Source organism: Onychostoma macrolepis, chromosome 16 (genome assembly GCF_012432095.1).
Source record: "Onychostoma macrolepis isolate SWU-2019 chromosome 16, ASM1243209v1, whole genome shotgun sequence".
In the NCBI taxonomy this organism is placed as follows: domain Eukaryota; kingdom Metazoa; phylum Chordata; class Actinopteri; order Cypriniformes; family Cyprinidae; genus Onychostoma; species Onychostoma macrolepis.
The window spans coordinates 570,665-592,698 of NC_081170.1; the positions used below are offsets into that span (position 1 = coordinate 570,665).

Below are 22,034 nucleotides of genomic sequence, written 5' to 3' on the forward strand. Positions count from 1 at the left end.
AGTGGTTTTAATAATCGTTTCAATAAACCGTTGGTAGACTACAGTACAAAGTGAGAAGAAAGTGAGTTCTTCCAGTACAATCAAACATTAACATGTATTAATAAAAGATTAGACAAAATAATTCACTAGAACATAAACTGGTGAAGCTATAGGCTACGTGTATGAACATTAATGCAGCAAAACACAGTACAATGAGAAACAGAACAGTACAGTGGGAAGAGCATTGTGAGAAAGTTTGTGCAGTTAATCATTCCAGTGTAAAATTTGCAGTTTTACTTTATATTACTTTATACTTTAAAATATTTAATATTTTAGCAATTGAGTATTCAACCGAAAATTCTATCGATTAATCGGATAAGAATAACTTTCTTTATTAAAGAGCAATACTTTGCTTCCTTTAGACAAATGAACATTTTTAATCGCTGAAATTGCATATAATAATAACTGTGAAAATTAACTTAGTGCATTTAATTGCCATTTTACACTGAAAATGCAAATACAAATGTATAAAAATCTATTTCAAATTACTTTAAAAAAGGTAAACACAGTACAACCTAAAACTAAGACATGAATCAAAATAGTAACAAAATAATAATAAAACCTAAACATTGTGAAACTAACTTTCAAGTTTCAGCCTAACTACATCTCAGCCTTTACTGTCTTCTTAGAAGGCTTTGTGGCTTTTGTAAGAGGCAAACATTAATCCATACACATAACATTTATCAACACATTTTCCAGCAACATGAATTTAAAGTTATTTGGAGAATAAACCCTCTTAAATGGTTCTCTGGATACTGGTGTGTGTGTAATCCTTTAAAGGAGCATGTGGTTGCAAACACAGTGCTCTGTATGTAGTCACAGTAAATGGTAGGGATGCACCGAAATGAAAATTCCGAGAATTCTGGATGTGCTTGGTCGAAAACCAAAACTGCTTTGTAATAATTATTTATTTTATTCAATAATATAAAGTAGTTTTGTAAGACTTTTTAATTTAACTCAATTTTAATGACACAGAATTTAAAAAACACAAGCCAATAAAAGAACCACACTTTCACTGAAAGAAAATTGGACGGAAAATAGGCTATATTAATATTAAATATCAATGTATTACAACCCCAAATCAGAAAAAGTTGGGACAGTATGGAAAACGCAGATAAAAAAAGAAAGTAGTGATTTCTAAATTTACTTTGACTTGTATTTCATTGCAGACAATATGAACACAAAATATTTCATGTTTTGTCTGGTCAACTTCATGTCATTTGTAAATATACATCTTTTCCTGTCATTCAGACCTGCAATGAAATACAAGTCAAAGTAAATTTAGAAATCACTACTTTCTTTTTTTATCTGCGTTTTCCATACTGTCCCAACTTTTTCTGATTTGGGGTTGTATTTTTATTCAGTTCTATGCAACAGAATCAGACATAACTGTTGTCGTTTTTGACTAATTATCCAAATAATGTATAGTCCTGCAAACAGGGTTTTTCCTTTCTCCTTTCTATTTTTCCTGGTTATCAAATGAAGGCATAAAATATGAATTTTATTTAAATTATGCGGTGAGCATGAGCGGTAATTGAGCAGATTGCACATTAATAGAGCGGAATATTGAACGGAGCGTCACACGGTGCAGTGATGAGAGTGAAACCTGAACACTGCGGTGCGGCGTGGCATATATTTTCGGCGTAAATTCAGTAAATTCTCTTCATGAAAAATAAAGTGTAGTGAAGTTGAATACTTTAGTTTCATTCTACTCAAGTAAAAGTACCACAATTTAATTATACTCACGAAAGTAGAAAAAATGTAAAAATATACTCAAGTATTGTAACAAAAGTATTTGTAATTAGTTACTTCCCACCTCTGTAAATAAGAAGTGTCTGTATAATGTGTTTTTAATTAGCTTATCATCATCGATCAATTGACTGTGGTTTCAGTTTGATAGGCGATCAAAGCGTGTGCAACGTGAAAACACCACCACATTACGGTCTCCTCATCATATGACTGTACAACTCCATTAACATTCTCTGAATAAGATTTAATCGCTCACCCATTAACAACAATGCATTTGCCACCAATCTCTGTTCCACGCGTTGTTCTCGTACATCCTCTGAGATGTTACTCATGCTTAGAGCACCAGCAACAATGTCCTCTGCTTCAGGGTAAGATGGTGGTTGTCCAGCCAAGTTGAAAAGTCTCTCAAAGTACCAATTAACACGGCTCAACATATTATAATCAAGCCTTCTGTTTAAATTGTGATCACGGAACCGTTCCCGAGGGATTTCATGCGGTAATTCACTCTCTGGATTGCTCGAGGATACCTGATCCGATGCATGAACCAGTGAATCAGACCACGCTGTTAGTCCTTCCTCATCGTAGTCTTGTTCTGTAAAAATAATAATAGTAATCGTTTGTTAATTTATTAAATAAAGTCAAACATAAAATGTAATAATGATATTTTCTGCTTTAATTCATACTGTTATTCTCTGAAGTCCTTAAACGCCTGGTGCTCGGTGAATCATCCACTTCGTCTTCTTCAGGTAATCTCCTTCGTTTTACACCCTGTCCTCCTGTGCACTGGGGACTGGTTGCGAGCGATGTGTGAGTCCCTTCCTCCAAAGATGGACCGTGGGAGGGTCGTGTGACGTTGTCTGGTTCGTGACGTGATTCCGTTCCCACCACATCCTCTTGCAACGCCTCCTCTGCAGGTAATGTTATCACCTGGCTGTCAGAACCGTTGTGCTCACCTGCCAAATTTTGTAAACACACTTTTATAAGGAACTGAAACTTTTAACACGTTAAAAAAAAGGAATGTCTGTATAATGTACTGTTATTAACTCCACCGTCATCACCGTAGGCAAACAGTTCCGCTTCGTCAACTGGATGAATAAATGATAACAAATGTTATTATTATTATTATTATTATTATTATTAGATGTTAAATGACTTAGAAAAAGAGAAAAGACTTACAGAACTCTTCAAGGATCTTCTCCAGCCTCTTGTCAAACACGAGATTCCCAAAAGTACCTAGAGATAATAAGGACATTGTGTTAACTCCGATGAAAAACACATCGAACCATCGTAATTGTCGGCCATTGTTCCGTTGATTGATGAGGTATATCAGTGTTGCATGACAGGAAGATAGAGTTTTTTTAGACTTTTGCTTTTTAACGTTTCGGGGCGGCTCCTGAAAACACGTCCTAAAATCTGATAACTAGCAGCCTAATACCACAAATCTTTAGTACACTATACATGGTATAACATTAATTTGTGAAGTGGTACGGTTAAATATTGTGAAATTCATGTTTAAACAATAATAAGTATTCTATAAATAACACAATCATTCATACATAATATGATTGCATAAATGGACACTTTTATTATTTTAAACTTTAAATACCAGTTTCGCATCTGTTTACCATAATGTACCTAACGTCGTGATATACAGGTGCATCTCAATAAATTCGAATGTCGTGGAAACATTTTTAGTGAATTGTTGGCCTTCTGGAAAGTATTAATTTACTGTATATGTACTCAATACTTGGTTGGGGCTCCTTTTGCTTTAATTACTGCAGCAATGCGGCGTGGCATGGAGGTGATCAGTTTGTGGCACTGCTGAGGTGGTATGGAAGCCCAGGTTTCTTTGACAGTGGCCTTCAGCTCATCTGCATTGTTGGGTCTGGTGTCTCTCATCTTCCTCTTGACAACACCCCATAGATTCTCTACGGGGTTCAGGTCAGGCGAGTTTGCTGGCCAGTCAAGCACAGTAACACTATGGTCATTTAACCAACTTTTGGTGCTTTTGGCAGTGTGGGCAGGTGCCAAGTCCTGCTGGAAAATGAAATCAGCATCTTTAAAAAGCTGGTCAGCAGAGGGAAGCATGAAGTGAATGAATGAATGAATGAATGAATGAATGAATGAGGCATTTATATAGCGCTTTAATGTGTATTGCAATACACCCAAAGCGCTTTACAATCATGTGGGGGGTCTCTTCTCAACCACCACCAGTGTGCAGCATCCACTTGGATAATGGTGTATCCATTATAAAGTGCTCCAAAATTTCTTGGTAATCAGGTGCAGTGAATTTGGTTTTCAAAAAACACAATGGACCAACACCAGCAGATGACATTGCAGCCCAAATCATCACAGACTGTGGAAACTTAACACTGGACTTCAAGTAACTTGGGCTATGAGCTTCTCCACCCTTCCTCCAGACTCTAGGACCTTGGTTTCCAAATGAAATACAAAACTTGTTCTCATCTGAAAAGAGGACTTTGGACCACTGGGCAACAATACAGTTCTTCTTCTCCTTAGCCCAGGTAAGACGCCTCTGACGTTGTCTGTGGTTCAGGAGTGGCTTAACAAGAGGAATACGACAACTGTAGCCAAATTCCTCGACACGTCTGTGTGTGGTGGCTCTTGATGCCTTGACCCCAGCCTCAGTCCATTCCTTGTGAAGTTCACCCAAATTCTCGAATGGATTTTGCTTGATAATCCTCATAAGGCTGCGGTTCTCTCGGTCGGTTGTGCATCTTTTTCTTCCATACTTTTTCCTTCCACTCAACTTTCTGTTAACATGCTTGGATACAGCACTCTGTGAACAGCCAGCTTCTTCGGCAATGAATGTTTGTGGCTTACCCTCCTTGTGAAGGGTGTCAATGATTGTCTTCTGGACAACTGTCAGATCAGCAGTCTTCCCCGTGATTGTGTAGCTTAGTGAACCAAACTGAGACCATTTTGAAGGCTCAGGAAACCTTTGCAGGTGTTTTGAGTTGATTAGCTGATTGCAGGGTTACCACTCTTTCATGAACACCAGATTCAAGGACTTTCAAGGAGTTTTTTAAGCACCATTTATTTTATATCAAGCACCTATCAAATTCACACGCCAGCATATGTAGTGTCATGAAAGACCTTACAGTACTAAACATTTTACTTACACTTAACATTTACATAAGAAATTTCAGAGTAATAATGTTTTGAATGTGTAGGTTTCATAAATTTAGACCGTTCTGAGCAGTTCAAAGGAATTTAATGAAATCCACTGAAGTTAATACTGGTAATATTCAAATACAATTTCTAAAATATTGATAAAATATGCATCAAACTGGATTTTGCTGTAGTTCTTGTACTAGATTTAAATTTGAAAGAATTTCGCAATTTTAAATTTATAAAAAGTGGTTAAATGTTGTAATAACACTGTAAAACCTGTTAACATTAAAAATGTGCACATTCTCTCAATGGAGACATTACTCATTAATAAATAACTGAAGTCAAAATTATTTTGTAAATCCCATTTTTTCATCTTTGACCTAGAGGAAGAGATTGCAGAGATTGACTAAAAATGAGCTCCTAAAACTTACTGCTATTCTGGAAGATAAATTCTTCAAACAGTGGCACACGAGGATGTGCTGCTGGTCCTTCAAGAGTCACTCTCAACTCATCTGTCTATAAAGCCTACAGAAATTAGTCTTCATGTATTTCACAACACTTCAGCATGTTATTCTTATTAAGTGAGGGTCATGTTTTAGGATGTTTTACCCAAGCAAAGACTCTGAGAACCTGACACATTGTAATTCTAGAGACTCCAGGAAGGTGGCAGTTCTGGAAAATGGTGGCGCTGGAGAATAAAGGTAATTATTTTGCAGTTACCGTGTGTCTTTTCTTCTCCACCTGTTTTTGTCTGACCCCGCTGACCCAGTGAGCATTTCGCTGACCAATGGTAATTTCTGAACTTTACAATTTCTGTATTGCATTAGTTTTGAATATTTCTCATTGGGGATTTAATCATTTTTGACTTTTCAGTTAAATCTCTTTTTTGGCTCATTTTATCTGTAAAAGAAAACGTGCCTAATAATTCTGCACACATGAATATAAGAAGATTTTCACTTCCAGCCTTCATGGACAATTATACATCACTTATATATGATTAAATACAAAATGAATAGTAGTTATTAAGATCAATGTGGTTTGGAATTGGTAAAATGTTCTTGGAAAAAAATATGATCAGAATATCAGCGTGCCTAATAATTATTCACGCACTGTAAGCTGTGCTCACTTTACACAGAGTGTGTGATCGCGAACTCAAATGTGAAAGTGAACTGCGAGCACTCATTCAAATGAGATTTCAATACCCCGCATATTAATAGCATGAAAATGATATACAGTATAGAATGTTTGCGGGAGCGGGACACACGTTGCAGGAGCGGGCGGTGGTCAGAAACTCAGCGGAGCGGCTTAAGAAAACTCTAGGCTGCACATCAACACACGCTGGTTTTTTCGCGCTACCTCATCTCCACCCAATCATCTGTGCCGTTTCCTTCTGTCTTCGACGGCACATATAGGACAATTTTTGCAATAGCGCCATAAACTAAATTGTTTTCAAATTTAATTCAAGCACTTTCAAGGACCTATGTTTGTTTTCAAGTACTTTCCAGGCCTTGAATCCATATGTCTGAAACTCAAGTACTTTCAAGAAGCGTGGGAACCCTGTGATTGGCATGTCACCATATTCTAATTTGTTGAGATAGTGAATTGATGGGTTTTTGTTAAATGTGAGCCAAAATCATCACAATTAAAAGAACCAAAGACTTAAACTACTTCAGTATGTGTGCATTGAATTTATTTAATACACGAGTTTCACAGTTTGAGTTGAATTACTGAAATAAATGAACTTTTCCACAACATTCTAATTTATTGAGATGCACCTGTAGATTTGCAATACATTTTTTAGAAACAAAAACTCTGGATGTATTATCACCAGGATGTGTCTACCATATATTTACTCATATTCTGAGTGTGTGATCAAAACCCCACGCAAATTCATCAGGCGTGGTTACCCACATATCTTCATCAGTTTACTTAACACAGCGGGAGATGCAACACCGACAGGATAAACATCTTTTAGATTTTTCTTTTACAACTTAATTGCTCTGATATTAGCGCCACGACCTACACCAGATCCCGTCTGGTCTTTATTACGTATCCTGGTGCGCAGACGTAGGCTTTCATCTTGGGTGTAGATATATCCTTATCTAAGTGTGTTTGAACACAACAGGGTTTTAACCGCCAAAAAATCACAGCTCGAGTATCAGTTTATTGATCTCACATGATGTAAGCCATTCATTCAGATGGTTTAACTACACGCACGTGTATGTGCGTTTTAACCACCAGTCCGCGAATCTTATGGCAAGAAAATCAAAGAGGCCTATTCTCTTGTTTTTATTACCCGTACACGATCACATAATTGTGTATATGTTTTAAGCATGACAACAATGAAAGAATGAATAAAGAAATAACAAAAACTAACTAAAATAAACTAAATCAGTTCAAATTAAACAATGTTTTCCTGTAACATAGGTCGTTTAATTAAAATACAAATACCTTGATCGGTTATTTATTTGACCTTGTTGTTATCAACAACTTATTTTTCTAATATCCTGAACATCACTTTGAAGACACATTATTAACATTCCTGTTTTTCTTAGAAAAAAATATTTTCTTCCTAAACTTTACCTAACTTTTAACCCTTTAACGCGTACGATCACACCGGTGTGATTTATTGAAGGCCGTCGGGGCCAAAACTGAACGCGTGAAATTTAACCGTGTCTACACGCACAATTTGTCCGCATTAACGCGGCAAATTTAAACGCGTATAGACACGCACATTTTGGCCGTGTTAAGGTGTCGATTTTTGCCGCGTTTATTTGGTGCGTGTAAAGACGCACAGTTTGACCTCATTAAGACGACATATTTGAACGTGTTTCTCAACGCGCATGTTCTGGCCGTGTTAAGGTGGCAATTTTGAACTTAAGGCATTACAATCTATATTACCCTCATATTAATGCTTGCTTTAGTTTATGGTGTCATTAAGTAGGCCGAATAAATGTAATGAGATGTAAAGAGTTTTGTTGTTTATTTTATTTTTATAGGATTCTCTCCCAGGTCCGTGTACCTTCTGGTCATTTTAACAGAAATTAAGCTAGATTTGTCTCTTTTTCTCATGGGTTAAAAATTGGAATATGCTTTAATATTAATTGTTTTATCCTTAAACATGTTTTGAATGTGTGAGCGGCTCTGAAACACCTTGTATGCATGTACATCCCTTCAGTTCATAATTCCAAAGTATAGCCTATAATTGGGATTTAAGACATTGCAGTAGACTAATTATTACTGTGAAAACTTAAGTAGGCCTAAAGTTTTATTATAAATTATTAATAAAAATAAATATTAGTTATTTTTACGTGGGGTTTGGGTTTTCCCATGAAACACAAACTGCTATTATTATTATTTTATTTATTTTTTACATAATAACAGTTAAAAGTATGAAAAATGTCCAGAGTTGTCATGTTATTAGATTAAATGCAGATTAAAGGTAAAATGTCCCCCAGTCTGACTGCAAAATTATAATAGCCTATCTGAAACATTGTTAGCTGATGCTAACTAGCTACCTGATGCTAGCTTGAGGTAATTTTTAAATATAAAATCCAAATATTTCTATTAAACCAACTAGTTAGAATGTATTTGATGGAAAAACAGGATTTGATGTACAAAACAGAATAACTACAGTAATTGTCCATTGCTCCCTGGGGGCATTTTACCCCACTGACTATGTTTGATAAAAAAAATATGTCATTCTGAAAATATAATTATACTTTTATTAAATAACACGTAGGCTATAGGCTACTCTCTTTCTACAGGGCTTACTGTTCTCATATCATATATAACTGTAATGTTCTACAAAACAACAAGCTTTAAAACGATTCAAAATACAAATTGCTCCCAGAGGAATAATCGGACTGATTTACATTTATTTTTGATATCATTTAGCTTATTCTTGCATTATATTTATTCCGATTAAACTCCCGTTTTTTGTATGTTCTGTCATTGCAGTCGATCACGGAGGATATGACAAGTTTGATCAATCTAGCAGGGCCGCTGCTGGCCAAATGGGTGCCCTAAGCAGAATTGTATTATTGCATTTTTTATAATTGTATGTGTGGTAATATTTAGATATTTTTTTATGTATATGTATAATTATAATTTTTATTATAATTTTAGTACTAATATAGAACGAAAGTTTTATATTTATTTATAACAAATTATAGTTTATTTTTTGATGTAGTGTAGGCCTACTCAGTTCGAAAAATTAACATCAATACACTAAATACGTTGACCATATTTTCTTCTTTACTGTAGGAAATAATGTTTCTAAGAGACACCTGGGGCATCATTTATAAGCAATCATTTATTAAATATGCATATGATTCAGACAAACTAAAGTGCATATAGGACTATAAATTAGGACTATAAATAGGCCTAAATTTTCACTTACAGATAATGGAATTAAATTCATCATTACATACGTTTTATTAGCCATCCATCTATTGTAAGAGGAAATTTTTTCCATATCATCTGATTTCAAGTTGCATCAAGTCAGCCATCGTTCATATAGGCTAAACGCAGCATATTTTGGACATACTTATTATCACATTCACAACATTCAAATCTTCATCAGTGTGGTTAGAAGAAGCCAGCTGCACGCAGTCAGAAAAGGTCCTTTGGCAGCGTGCTAAAACATTTTTAAAAGAGCCATAAATTGTTGGTTTTTCTACCCGCGAAAGACCGTTAAACTAAAGAGAGAAAAAAAAATCATGACATAAGACTGACATCACACACAAACGTAGCAATGCATTATACTCACGAACAAATATTACGTCTGACGTTTGTATACGTATACCCCAACGTATACAAACGTTAGACGTCAAGTTTGTTCGTGAAGAATGGCGTAATGTTACACTGCCGTATACGTATGTAAACGTCAGACGTAATATTTGTTCGTGAGGATAATGCATTGCTACGTTGTGTGTGATGTCAGTCTTGTGTCATGATTTGTCATACTACATCAGTGCATGTTGCTTGTTTTGCTTAACTTTAGCTATAGCCTCAGTTGCTAGCAGCAATCCTGTTCATAGTTTTTAAGAAACATCATAGATTTTCAACACAGGACCACATGAGTTTTAGCAAATATTTATTATATCCACTTAAATTCCTTTTGCTCGACAGAATTGCCTGCTTTAATACTGCAGAGACAACAAACCCACAGCCCACTCACAGAACCATTTCACACGGGCTGTGTTTGCCTGATCGGACTACAGAGAATAAAACCCAAATGCAGATGTGCAGTTTACCCTTGCGGGTTCAAAGCTGATGGTTTAAGTCAATCACTGTATGTAAGCGTGGAAAACAGAATCCATGCGCGACTTCAAAATGCAGTAATAGGCGTTCTTTAAAAGACAATGTGGGGAATTGTTGCAGTAAAAACATAAGCAAAGTTTTATAATTAATAATAACATTAATAATAATAACCATAGGCGTAATTTGCGGGTGGGTGAGACATGCCCCCACCAAAATCGATTCTTTCCCCCCACCGCTTTTTCAAAGCCGCTGAAAAAATATAGCATGCAGAAGGCTTATGAGGCAAAGTAAAAGTAAAATCATCTCCAATCAGTGGTTCTTCGTAATTTAATTCTTACAGGCCCAGATCTATAAATCTTGTCATGCACCTAACAGGATTTAACAGTAAACGTTGTAATTAGACTATGAGCGCAGCAGCACTCTTTTACTGTGTAATAGATAAAGTAAACAATGCTTTATATTTACACATTTAGATTAAATATAACACTTTTAACTGTTATTATGTAAAAAAAGATTTAGGCTACATAATAACAGTTTGTGTTTCATGGGAAAAACCCAAACCCCACGTAAAAATAACTAATATTTATTTTTATTAATAATTTATAATAAAACTTTAGGCCTACTTAAGTTTTCACAGTAATAATTAGTCTACTGCAATGTCTTAAATCCCAATTATAGGCTATACTTTGGAATTATGAACTGAAGGGATGTACATGCATACAAGGTGTTTCAGAGCCGCTCACACATTCAAAACATGTTTAAGGATAAAACAATTAATATTAAAGCATATTCCAATTTTTAACCCATGAGAAAAAGAGACAAATCTAGCTTAATTTCTGTTAAAATGACCAGAAGGTACACGGACCTGGGAGAGAATCCTATAAAAATAAAATAAACCACAAAACTCTTTACATCTCATTACATTTATTCGGCCTACTTAATGACACCATAAACTAAAGCAAGCATTAATATGAGGGTAATATAGATTGTAATGCATTAAGTTCAAAATTGCCACCTTAAAGGGGTCATATAATGGTACATGCACTTTTACAAGTTGATTGTACTGAAATGTGTGTTCGCAGTGCCTGTACACAACCATCATAAAATGATAAAAATCCATCCAGTGTTTTTTTTTTAAATCTCTTTATTTGTTTTACCCTGTCTCAAATCAAGCCGTTCGACTGTGTGACGCCACACGGTCGGACGCCCCTCCCACGATGGTTGATTGACAGCAGTGTTTCAACACAGACCCGCCCTTGCTCGTGAGCGAGCTGTCAATCATAGTCCGTGCGTCATTGTTGATATACGCTGGAGCTGTCTATGAGCAGAATGGCGTCTAAGCGATTGTGGTGTTCTGTTCTCGGTGCAATAATGAACACAGCAGTCGCTTTGATGTTCCTAAGTCCGAACCGCTGAAGACACAGTGGCTGAGTTTCGCTTTTGAAGGAATATTCCCCACGAGCAACGCCAATGTTTTCATGTTTGCGCCGAATCATTTTCACCAGACTGCTTTATAAATGAAGGTCAGTATAAAGCTGGTTTTGCTAAGAAGCTGCTCCTGAAAAAGAATCGGTACCAACTATTCGTGTTCCTGCTGAACCTCCAGAAGAAGTGAGTGTAACGCTTAATTAACCTTTATATTAATCTTTGCAAATCGCTAGCACGCTTCACGATGTATGTGGCTAATGTTTACATTCAGGGTACATGCATGTTTTCTATTTACGACGTTCTCAATATAATGAATAATCCCACGCTTATAATGAACAAAACGTTACAGTTGCACAGTATCCTCAGAGACTCCGCTGCCATTCTTCAAAATATACCCTCAACTGTTGTCAAGGCAACACTCCACGTGTGTTGTGTCAAAACGCCCCACAGAACAGAGGGCGGGCGAGCAAAGCTCATTAGCATTTAAAACACACGCACTAAAACGGTGTGCTGAAAACAGAGCTGTTTTTGAGCAGGTAAAATGAGTGTTTTCTTACAATACTAATGAGAATTTTTAATTAAAGTATATTACAAACTTTCAATTTAGACCCTAAAGAATCATATTAGCTTGTACAAAAATGGCATTATATGACCCCTTTAACACGGCCAGAACATGCGCGTTGAGAAACACGTTCAAATATGTCGTCTTAATGTGGTCAAACTGTGCGTCTTTACACGCACCAAATAAACGCGGCAAAAATCGACGCCTTAACACGGCCAAAATGTGCGTGTCTATACGCGTTTAAATTTGCCGCGTTAATGCGGACAAATTTATGGAAGGCCGTATTATTAAATTTGTCTTTACACGTAACGTGTACAGACGAAATAACGCCTGTACACGTTATTGCGTCTACACGCGTTATTTCGTGTACAGACGTTCTGACGTGTAGACGCGCAATTACGCATAGCCGCGTAAACACAAGATTTCCGGTGTCAAAATAAAAGTCCACTAGCACTGCAAACCCTACACTTTTTTCTAATCTTTAACCTAAATAACCTAAATACTAAATTGTGTAACATAACATCATTTTTGGATTAATAAATACAATAATTATATTAATAAAAAAGAAAAATTAATACATTTATAATTCCTTTTTTTAATCATGACCCATAAGTCTTTCATTCATCTTCAGAACACAAATGAAGAGTATTTTTAATGAAATCTGGGTGCTTTCTGTCCCTCTAATGATACCACTTTCAAGGTCCAGAAAGGTATAAATACATCATTAACCCTTTAAACCCGATGTGTCTCATACGAAAAACATCATAATCAAATTAAGCAACCCCTGCATGGAATAACACAAAAAAGGTATAATTTTAAAGCTTAGAATCTCAGAATTACTTCGATAAACTCTTAACAAGCGCTGAGCAGTCCCTCTAAACCGAAGTGTACCATGGGCGAGACGCCTCCGTGAAAATATTACTAATCATATTATATGTTTACAAAATTCCTCAACGCCATAACTCTACTGCATGTATTTTGAAATGCCGCCTCTTTCTAGGTTGTAATACAACGTCATTATCATGTGACTATAGATAGTGCTGACATATCCGGAAAGAGAATGACATACGACCAAGTGCGTTGGTATGTATATTGGTATGTCACTTTTAAATGTATTATTTATTAATTTACATTTACATTTACATTTAGTCATTTAGCAGACGCTTTTATCCAAAGCGACTTACAATTGGGGAATACATAGAGCGATTAATCTTGAAGAGGCAATCAGACATACGAAGTGCTTGCAACACCAAGTCTCAGGCATTGTTCAAATAAATACAAACTACCAAAGGAAGGAATAAGTAAAGATAATTTTTTTTTTTTTAAGTTTAGGATGAAGTCAAGTGCTGTCGAAAGAGATGAGTTTTCAGTTGTTGCTTGAAGATTGACAGGGATCCAGCATTCTGGATAGAGGTGGGAAGATCGTTCCACCAGCCAGGAATGGTGAATGAGAATGATCTAGAGAGTGATTTTGCGCCTCTGTGATGGTATCACGAGGCGCCGCTCACTAGCAGATCTCAGATTTCTGGAGGGATGTAGTTTGTTAATAGAGAGTGCAAGTAAACGGGTGCTGAGCCAGTGGTTGTTCTATATGCAAGCATCAGTGTCTTGAACTTGATGCGAGCCGTGATTGGTAGCCAGTGCAGGGAGATAAAGAGAGGTGTAACATGGGCTCTTTTGGGCTCGTTGAAGACCAGTCGTGCCGCTGCATTCTGAATCATTTGTAGAGGTTTGACTGTATTAGACGGAAGTCCAGCCAGAAGAGCATTGCAATAGTCCAGCCTAGAAATGACAAGGGCCTGGACAAGAAGTTGTGCAGCATGCTCTGTCAGAAAGGGCCTGATCTTTCTGATGTTATATAGTGCAAACCTGCAAGATCGAGCAGTTTTGTAATGTGGTCTTTGAAGGTCAGCTGATCATCAAAGATTACACCAAGATTTCTGACCGAAGTTGATGGGGTTATTGTTGATGAACCTAACTGGATCGTGAAGTCATGCTGTAGAGTCGGAGTGGCAGGGAGGACAAGAAGCTCAGTCTTTGCCAGGTTGAGCTGCAGGTGATGTTCTTTCATCCATGCCGAGATGTCCGCCAGGCAACCTGAGATCCTTGCAGCTACCGTTGGATCATCTGGTTGAAAAGAGAGGTAGAGCTGTGTGTCATCAGCGTAGCAATGGTATGAGAATCCATGTGCCTGTATGATGGGACCCAGTGATGTAGTGTATGTGGAGAAGAGGAGGGTCCAAGAACTGATCCCTGAGGAACCCCAGTGACCAGTGTATGTGCTTTGGATACCTCACCTCCCAGGCCACCCTGAAAGACCTACCAGTGAGATAGGATTCAAACCAGCGAAGTGGAATGCCAGAGATGCCCAGTGATGAGAGGGTGGACAGGAGTATCTGATGATTGACAGTGTCAAAAGCGGCAGATAGGTCCAGCAGAATGAGGACTGATGATTTGGAATGGGCTTTTGCAATTCGCAGGGCTTCAGTGACCGAGAGAAGCGCAGTCTCAGTTGAATGGCCCCTCCTGAAACCTGACTGTTTAGCATCCAGTTTGTCGTTCTGTGAAAGAAACAGTGAGACTTGGTTGAAGACAACTCGTTCAAGTGTTTTCGCTATGAACGGAAGGAGAGAGACAGGTCTGTAGTTTTCTATAAGAGAAGTGTTTAATGTAGGTTTTTTGAGCAGTGGGGTTACCCGAGCCTGCTTGAACGCAATGGGGAAGTTACCTGTGAGTAGGGATGTGTTGATGATGTGTGTGAGTGCAGGTAAGAGTGTGGGTGAGATTGCTTGGAGAAGGTGTGAGGGATTGGGTCAAGAGGACATGTTGTAGGATGGTTGGAGAGGAGAAGCTTGGATACTTCAGCTTCAGTGAGTGGACAGAAAGAAAAGATGGGAGTTTTAGCAGTGGATGTGGTAGGGTGAGGGTCCTGTGTGCGTGGAGGTGAAAACTGACCACTGATTGATCTAGTTTTGTCTGTAAAGAAAGTGGCAAAGTCATCAGCTGTAATAGAGGTGGAGGGAGGAGGTGGAGGGGACAGAGGAGGGAATTAAATGTTCTGAAGAGATTACGCATGTCTGGAGCGCTGTCGATCTTGTTATGCGGAAATGTGAGGATTTGGCAGTGTGGACTTTAGCAGAGAAGGATGTGAGCATAGACTGGTACCTACTGAGGTCCGACAGATCGTTTGATTTGCGCCATTTTCTCTCTGCCGCTCTGAGTGTAGTCCGATGTTCACGAAGAACCTCGGATAACCAGGGGTTGGAAGGAGCAGCCCGTGCGGGCCTAGAGGAGAGAGGACAAATGTCGTCTAGACAAGAGGTTAAGGTAGAGCATAAAGTCTCAGTAGCTGCGTTTACATCCAGAGATGAGAAATGGGTGGGTGAAGGAAGAGAGGAGGATACTACAGAGGAGAGATGGGAAGGAGAAAGGGAGCGCAGGTTTCGTCTAAAAGTAACTGGTAGGGGGGTTGGTGGCACAGGAGAAGCAAAGTGTAATGTAAATGTAATGAAGAAATGGTCCGAAGTATGTAGCGGTTGTACCAGAATGTTATCTGCAGTACAATTGCGTGTGTAAATTAAGTCAAGTTGGTTGCCTGATTTGTGCGTGCTAGTAGTGGTAAGGCGTTTGAGATCAAACGAAGCTAGGAGTGCATGGAAGTCTGTAGCATAAGGCTTGTCTAGGTGAATGTTGAAATCACCAAAGACTAGGAGTGGAGTGCCATCCTCCACGAAGAGGACAGCAGCCCGTCCAGCTCCTCTAGGAAGGTGGCTAGAATTTGGCTAGGGGGACGGTAAATGACCACGATCTGGAGTTTTATCGGAGCTGATACAGTAATGGCATGAGATTCAAATGAGTTGTAATTGCATAGGGAAGAGCGGGTTGAGTATTTCCAATTGTTAGAAATGAGCAGACCAGTGCCTCCACCCCGCCAACTTGCCGGGGTGTGAGAGAAAGAGAGATTAGTAGAGAGAGCAGCTGGGGTTGCTGAGTCTTCTGGACGAATCCAGGTCTCAGTCAAGCCCAAGATGCTGAGCGTGGATTTTAAAGAAAAGAGAAATGAAGTCAGCTTTGTTGACAGCTGACTGACAATTCCAGAGACCCACAGAGAAGGAAAGAGGTGTAGTGAAGGAGGTAGAGATAAGGCGCAGGTTAGCAGGATTACGTTGCCGTCTCGTGGGACGTTAGAGCGTGGTTGAGAGAGAACCGAATAGTTTGGAAACACATGATAGAGGTGGCAGGAAAGAGGATGGAAACGGAGAGTGTGTAAGGGAAGGGGAAAAAGAAAAGATACTTAAGTGTGTCGCCGAGTCGTTGCTCGGTTAAAGTCGCGCAGGAAAAGTCGATGGTCTTTACCCTCGCCGGTCTTCACACGAGGAGGCTTGAACGCTCCGCTGATGCTTCCGCGTCAGCGCCGGACCTCTGATAAATACAGCCTAACACACTACCGTGAAAACAGCTGTGGCGGCTTCTGATTGGCCCAGCCAATAGCCTTGTGCAAATAACTCAAGACGAAACTAACACTTCGCTTGCAAGGAGCACTGAAAATGATCCAGGTTCCTTCTTAGCCGAGGTGCAAATTATTATAATTAACAGAAAGTGCAATCAAACAACGAAACCTCAACGAAAATGCAGAATAGAAATAGAAGGGAAACGAAAGTATTCCTTCCCAACAGCAAGTAAATAATTTAAACAACAGATCTATGACTAAGTATCGCAACACTTACGAGCTGCTGTCCGTCTCTTCTGGTGAATATTCGGCTTCAATATCATTATGATGAGATTTACGTGACTATTATATGTTTAATCAATTTTATGCAAATTTGGATGACTTTGGCCTTGCCATTGGCCAAAACACTAACGTCTGTACACGAAATAACGCGTGTAGACGCAATAACGTGTACAGGCGTTACTTCGTCTGTACACGTTACGTGTAAAGACAAATTTAATAATACGGCCTTCCATACAAATTGTGCGTGTAGACACGGTTAAATTTCACGCGTTCCGTTTGAAGACTTTTGGCCCCGACGGCCTTCCATAGTGATTAGAACTTTCAGTGAGTCACGTCATCAACTGCTGAAATTCAAATCTGCTTTCTGGCGCGGAGCCAGATCAGACGCGCGAGCGCTTGTAATATTATCACTTATTCAGTGTTTTCAACCATATAATGCTTATTTAAGATTTCAGACATTTAAATACACATAAGTACTAGCAAAGCCACACATTTATAGTTTGTAAAATATGCGCTGATGTCTATGGAAGCAGCAATAATGATCCTTACAAATATAATCTGACGACATGTTTTATTGATATCATATACACATAGTGTAGGTAACAATAAAGTTTACTCTGCTCTTCTCCCAGTTTACTGGAGACTTATTTTAACGTGTTTCGGGAGGAGAGGATGAATTTACCTGTTGTAAATCCCACAGCTGGATTCAGCGCGAGCAAACATGGCGGCGCCCATCACCCGGTATAGATCAACTAACACGATCATTATAAACGTGTTTAAACAACCAAACACATTTACTTGCACATATTTCAGAATCGGAATATCAGATATTTAATAATATAGCGAGTATGTTTGTGAATATTAATAATAAAAAGGAAAAACGAAATAAAAGCAATCCATGTGTCATACCAGCGCTATTACGGCTGCGGTGTGTCACATGACAAGCATGACGCGTCGCCATGGAAACAATAAGGCTATAAGTTCTAAAATAACGGTCGCCTAAAAAAACTCACGCCTGGGGCTCAGCTAGAATATTTTAAACTCACGTGCGAAAGGGTTAACTTCACTAGATGTCCCTAAGCAACCCGCCAGATGTGTCGTAAAAAAGGTTCAACACATCCTTTAGCCCACTCACTTAACTTTAGCCTGGACTTTTGGCAAAGTTCACCAGGATACACTCGCAGGTGCATAACATAGAACGGATATCCTTTAATCACTGAACTTTTTACCTGATAACACCAAAGTTCAAAATGCCAGATCCCTCAAAAACTCATTAGATTGTAAATAAAGCCTGGAATACACTACGCAATTTCCCCCCCGATTTTACAGTCTGAACAAGTTGACAGTAGTTGAGGAAAGTTAGAGCCAGTCTGCAGATTAGCTGACAGATTCCACAGAAAATCGCGTGGGGTATGATGGTCACAGACTCCGATTTTTAGCTTCAGACTTTGATTCTATCCAGTCGGAGGACTTTGAAGTCGTGTAGTGTATGATGCCCAGTTTTCTTTTGTCACTATTTACAAAGTCAGTAAGTGTATGATGCCTAGTGTTTTAAAATCTGTTCAGATTTTAAAAATCGTGTAATGTATTCCAGCCTTGAGTCGCATCCCCAGAAACATCTTTAGTGACTTTAGTGACATCTTCAGCATCTTTTTATTTTTTATAACCTTTTGAAATACAGTACAACAATATGAACACATCATTAATCATACAAGACACCCGTCGCCATTCTCATTTTGTTACACTGCATTAAATATTAATGATTAAATAGAATAGCAAATAAGATTAAATATTTATGTTGTTAAATATATATGTTGTAAAAGTTTAGATGTTTAATTAAGTGCATATGTGGGATTTAACTAGCAATCCTTAAATCTTGTGGCAAGAAAATCAAAGGGGAATACTGTCTTGATGTTATTATGCACTATGAAACAAAAACATTTGCTTAATGACCGACTGATTAGAGGAATAACCAAATTAAGTGTGAATAACTAAATAAAATAAAGAACCATTTCCTGTGGTTAAGAGATGTTTGTTCAGAAGAAAACGTGTATAGGCTAACATCATTTTTAAAATGAAAAACTCTAGGATGAATGATGAATGCTTTCATCAATTAAGAAATGTCATTGATTTATTAAACAAGTATTTTTTAATTTTAAAAAAGATAATTTTGTTTAATTCTTTTACCATACATTTAAATCTTTGTGTTGGTCTCTCCTTACAGTGTTAGGGATGTTTTAGGGGTTAGTGGGTGTGGTTTGACCGGACATGTATCTGCCGGATCAGCGTGAGATGCTCGGTTCTTTTTATTTTCTAACTTATAACAAACGCTAGCTTCTTAAAACTACGACATTTTGACAACTACTAATACAAATATTAATTAATTCAATTTCCGTTGATTTGAATCGTGTTGTTCCATTTTCCACAGAAGCAGATAATCAAGCGTCATCAGCACATTTCTCCCCTCCGTCTCTAACTTTAACTTATCATTTACACCTTATTATTTCAGCTGCACTGTATTTACACACAATACACAAACTAGTGAAACACGTACAAGCTCTACATCAAGACCTAGTGCGTTTTGCTTTATCATTTTCAACCCATCATTTTCAAGTTAGTAACTCAATATTTTCATAGGCCTATCTATCTGAAATAATACAAAGTTGGGTTTTCCATGTGAATATATGTGTGTGTGTGTGTGTGTGTGTGTGTGAAGAAATTCTACAATTCTTAAAAAACTATTAAACAGTGAATTCAAGAAAAAACAAAGTTGAATTTGGGGTGAAGCAGCAAAGCCGGGGATGTCATGTGACTCACTGTTATTCTGATTGGCCATCTCGAGCGTCAGGTTCTCCTGCTGGAGATTGTGGTTCACCTGATGAAGATTGTGGTTCTCCTGCTTGAGATTGTGGTTCACCTGCTGGAGATTGTGGTTCTCCTGCTGGAGATTGAGGTTCTCCTGATGAAGATTGTGGTTCTCCTGCTGGAGAATGTGGTTCACCTGATGAAGATTGTGGTTCTCCTGCTGGAGATTGTGGTTCTCCTGCTGGAGATTGAGGTTCTCCTGCTGGAGATTGAGGTTCTCCTGATGAAGATTGTGGTTCTCCTGCTGGAGATTGTGGTTCACCTGCTGCGAGGATTTGATGTATTCGATGGCTTTCTGCAGAACACCAGACTTGGGCACCTGTCAATCAAATCGAACAGACCGTCAGACAGTCGCCTGAGCTCCACGCGTCCCAGCATGCAGTGCGTCTCACACACACACTCACACACCTTGGGGTCGATGTTCAGTAGGTTGCGCAGCTCCTGAATTTTGTTGTTGATGGACAATCGGTAGTGTTTCTCGTTGATGCTGTGTGTCTTCCGTCTCTTGCCCTCTTTCACTGCTCCTCCGGTTCCCACGGTTATGGCCCCGGCCCCGGCCCCCGCGGTCAGAGTGTTGCAGCTCATCAGCGTCTGTGAGAGAGAGCGACAACATTCAGAACCATATTCTGACATGAAAGCAATAGATAGATAGATAGATAGATAGATAGATGGATGGATGCATGAGTATGTCTGACTTTCCACTAAATACTCATAAAATAAAAAATGCTCTTATCTTAAAAAGATATTTTTAGCTACTATTTTTTTAAATTATTTATAATTATATATACACTGAACAAAATTATAAACGCAACACTTTTGTTTTTGCCCCCATTTTTCATGAGCTGAACTCAAAAATCTAAGACTTTTTCTATGTACAGGTGCATCTCAATAAATTATAATGTCGTGAAAAAGTTCATTTTTTCTTGTAACTTATTTCAAAAAGTGACACTTTCATATATTTTACATTCATTACATGTAAAGTAAAACATTTCAAAAGTTTTTTTTGTTTTAATTTTGATGATTAGAGCTTACAGTTCATGAAAGTCAAAAATCAGTATCTCAAAATATTAGAATATTTACATTTGAGTTTGAATAAATGACCATCCCTACAGTATAAATTCCGGATATCTCTTGTTCTTTGAAACCACAATAATGGGGAAGACTGCTGATTTGGCAATGATCCAGAAGACGAACATTGACACCCTCCACAAAGAGGGTAAGTCACAGAGGGTCATTACTGAAAGGTGTGGCTGTTTACAGAGTGCTGTATCAAAGCATATTAAATGCAAAGTTGACTGGAAGGAAGAATTTGGGTAGGAAAAGGTGAACAAGCAACAGGGATGACCGCAAGCTTGAGAATACAGTCAAGCAAAGCTGATTCAAACACTTGGGAGAGCTTCACAAGGAGAGAACTGAAGCTGGAGTCAGTGCATCAAGAGTCACCACGCTCAGACGTCTTCAGAAAAAGGGCTACCAAGCCACTTCTGAACCAGAGACAACGTCAGAAGCATCTTACCTGGGCTGTGGAGAAAAAGAACTGGACTGTTGGTCAGTGCTCCACAGTCCTCTTTTCAGATGAAAGTAAATTTTGCATTTCATTTAGAAATCAAGGTCCCAGAGTCTGGAGGAAGAGTGGAGAGACACAGAATCCATGTTGCTTGAAGTCCAATGTGAAGTTTCCACAGTCAGTGATGATTTGGGCTGCCATGTCATCTGCTGGTGTTGGTCCACTGTGTTTTCTGAAGTCCACAGTCAACGCAGCCATCTACCAGGAGATTTTAGAGCACTTCATGCTTCCTTCTGCTGACAAGCTTTATGGAGATGCTGATTTCATTTTCCAGCAGGACTTGGCACCTGCCCACACTGCCAAAGGTACCAAAAGCTGGTTCAATGACCATAGTGTTACTGTGCTTGATTGGCCAGCAAACTCACCAGACCTGAACCAGAATTGAGGCAGTAATTAAAGCAAAAGGAGCCCCTGCCAAGTATTGAGTACATATACAGTAAATGAACATACTTTCCAGAAGGCCAACAATTCACTAAAAATGTTTTTTTTATTGGTCTTATGAAGTATTCTAATTTGTTGAGAGTGAATTGGTGGGTTTTTGTTAAATGTGAGCCTAAATCATCACAATTAAAAGAACCAAAGACTTAAACTACTTCAGTCTGTGTGCATTGAATTTATTTAATACACGAGTTTCACAATTTGAGTTGAATTACTGAAATAAATGAACTTTTCCACGACATTCTAATTTATTG

At 38.3% G+C, this 22,034-nt stretch overlaps 1 protein-coding gene across 1 annotated transcript; it reads right to left on the bottom strand.

Annotated features, from left to right (window-relative positions):
* Positions 1 to 1,381: 1,381 nt before the first annotated feature.
* Positions 1,382 to 20,360, bottom strand: LOC131521627 (G-box-binding factor-like). The gene is made up of 6 exons (XM_058746553.1): positions 20,184 to 20,360; positions 19,728 to 20,094; positions 2,965 to 3,021; positions 2,823 to 2,873; positions 2,472 to 2,741; positions 1,382 to 2,380 (listed from the first exon to the last, which is right to left on the bottom strand). Exons 1-6 carry the CDS (start codon positions 20,358 to 20,360, stop codon positions 1,977 to 1,979), a joined length of 1,326 nt encoding a protein of 441 aa, XP_058602536.1. The 3' UTR covers positions 1,382 to 1,976.
* Between the last annotated feature and the right edge of the window lie 1,674 nt (positions 20,361 to 22,034).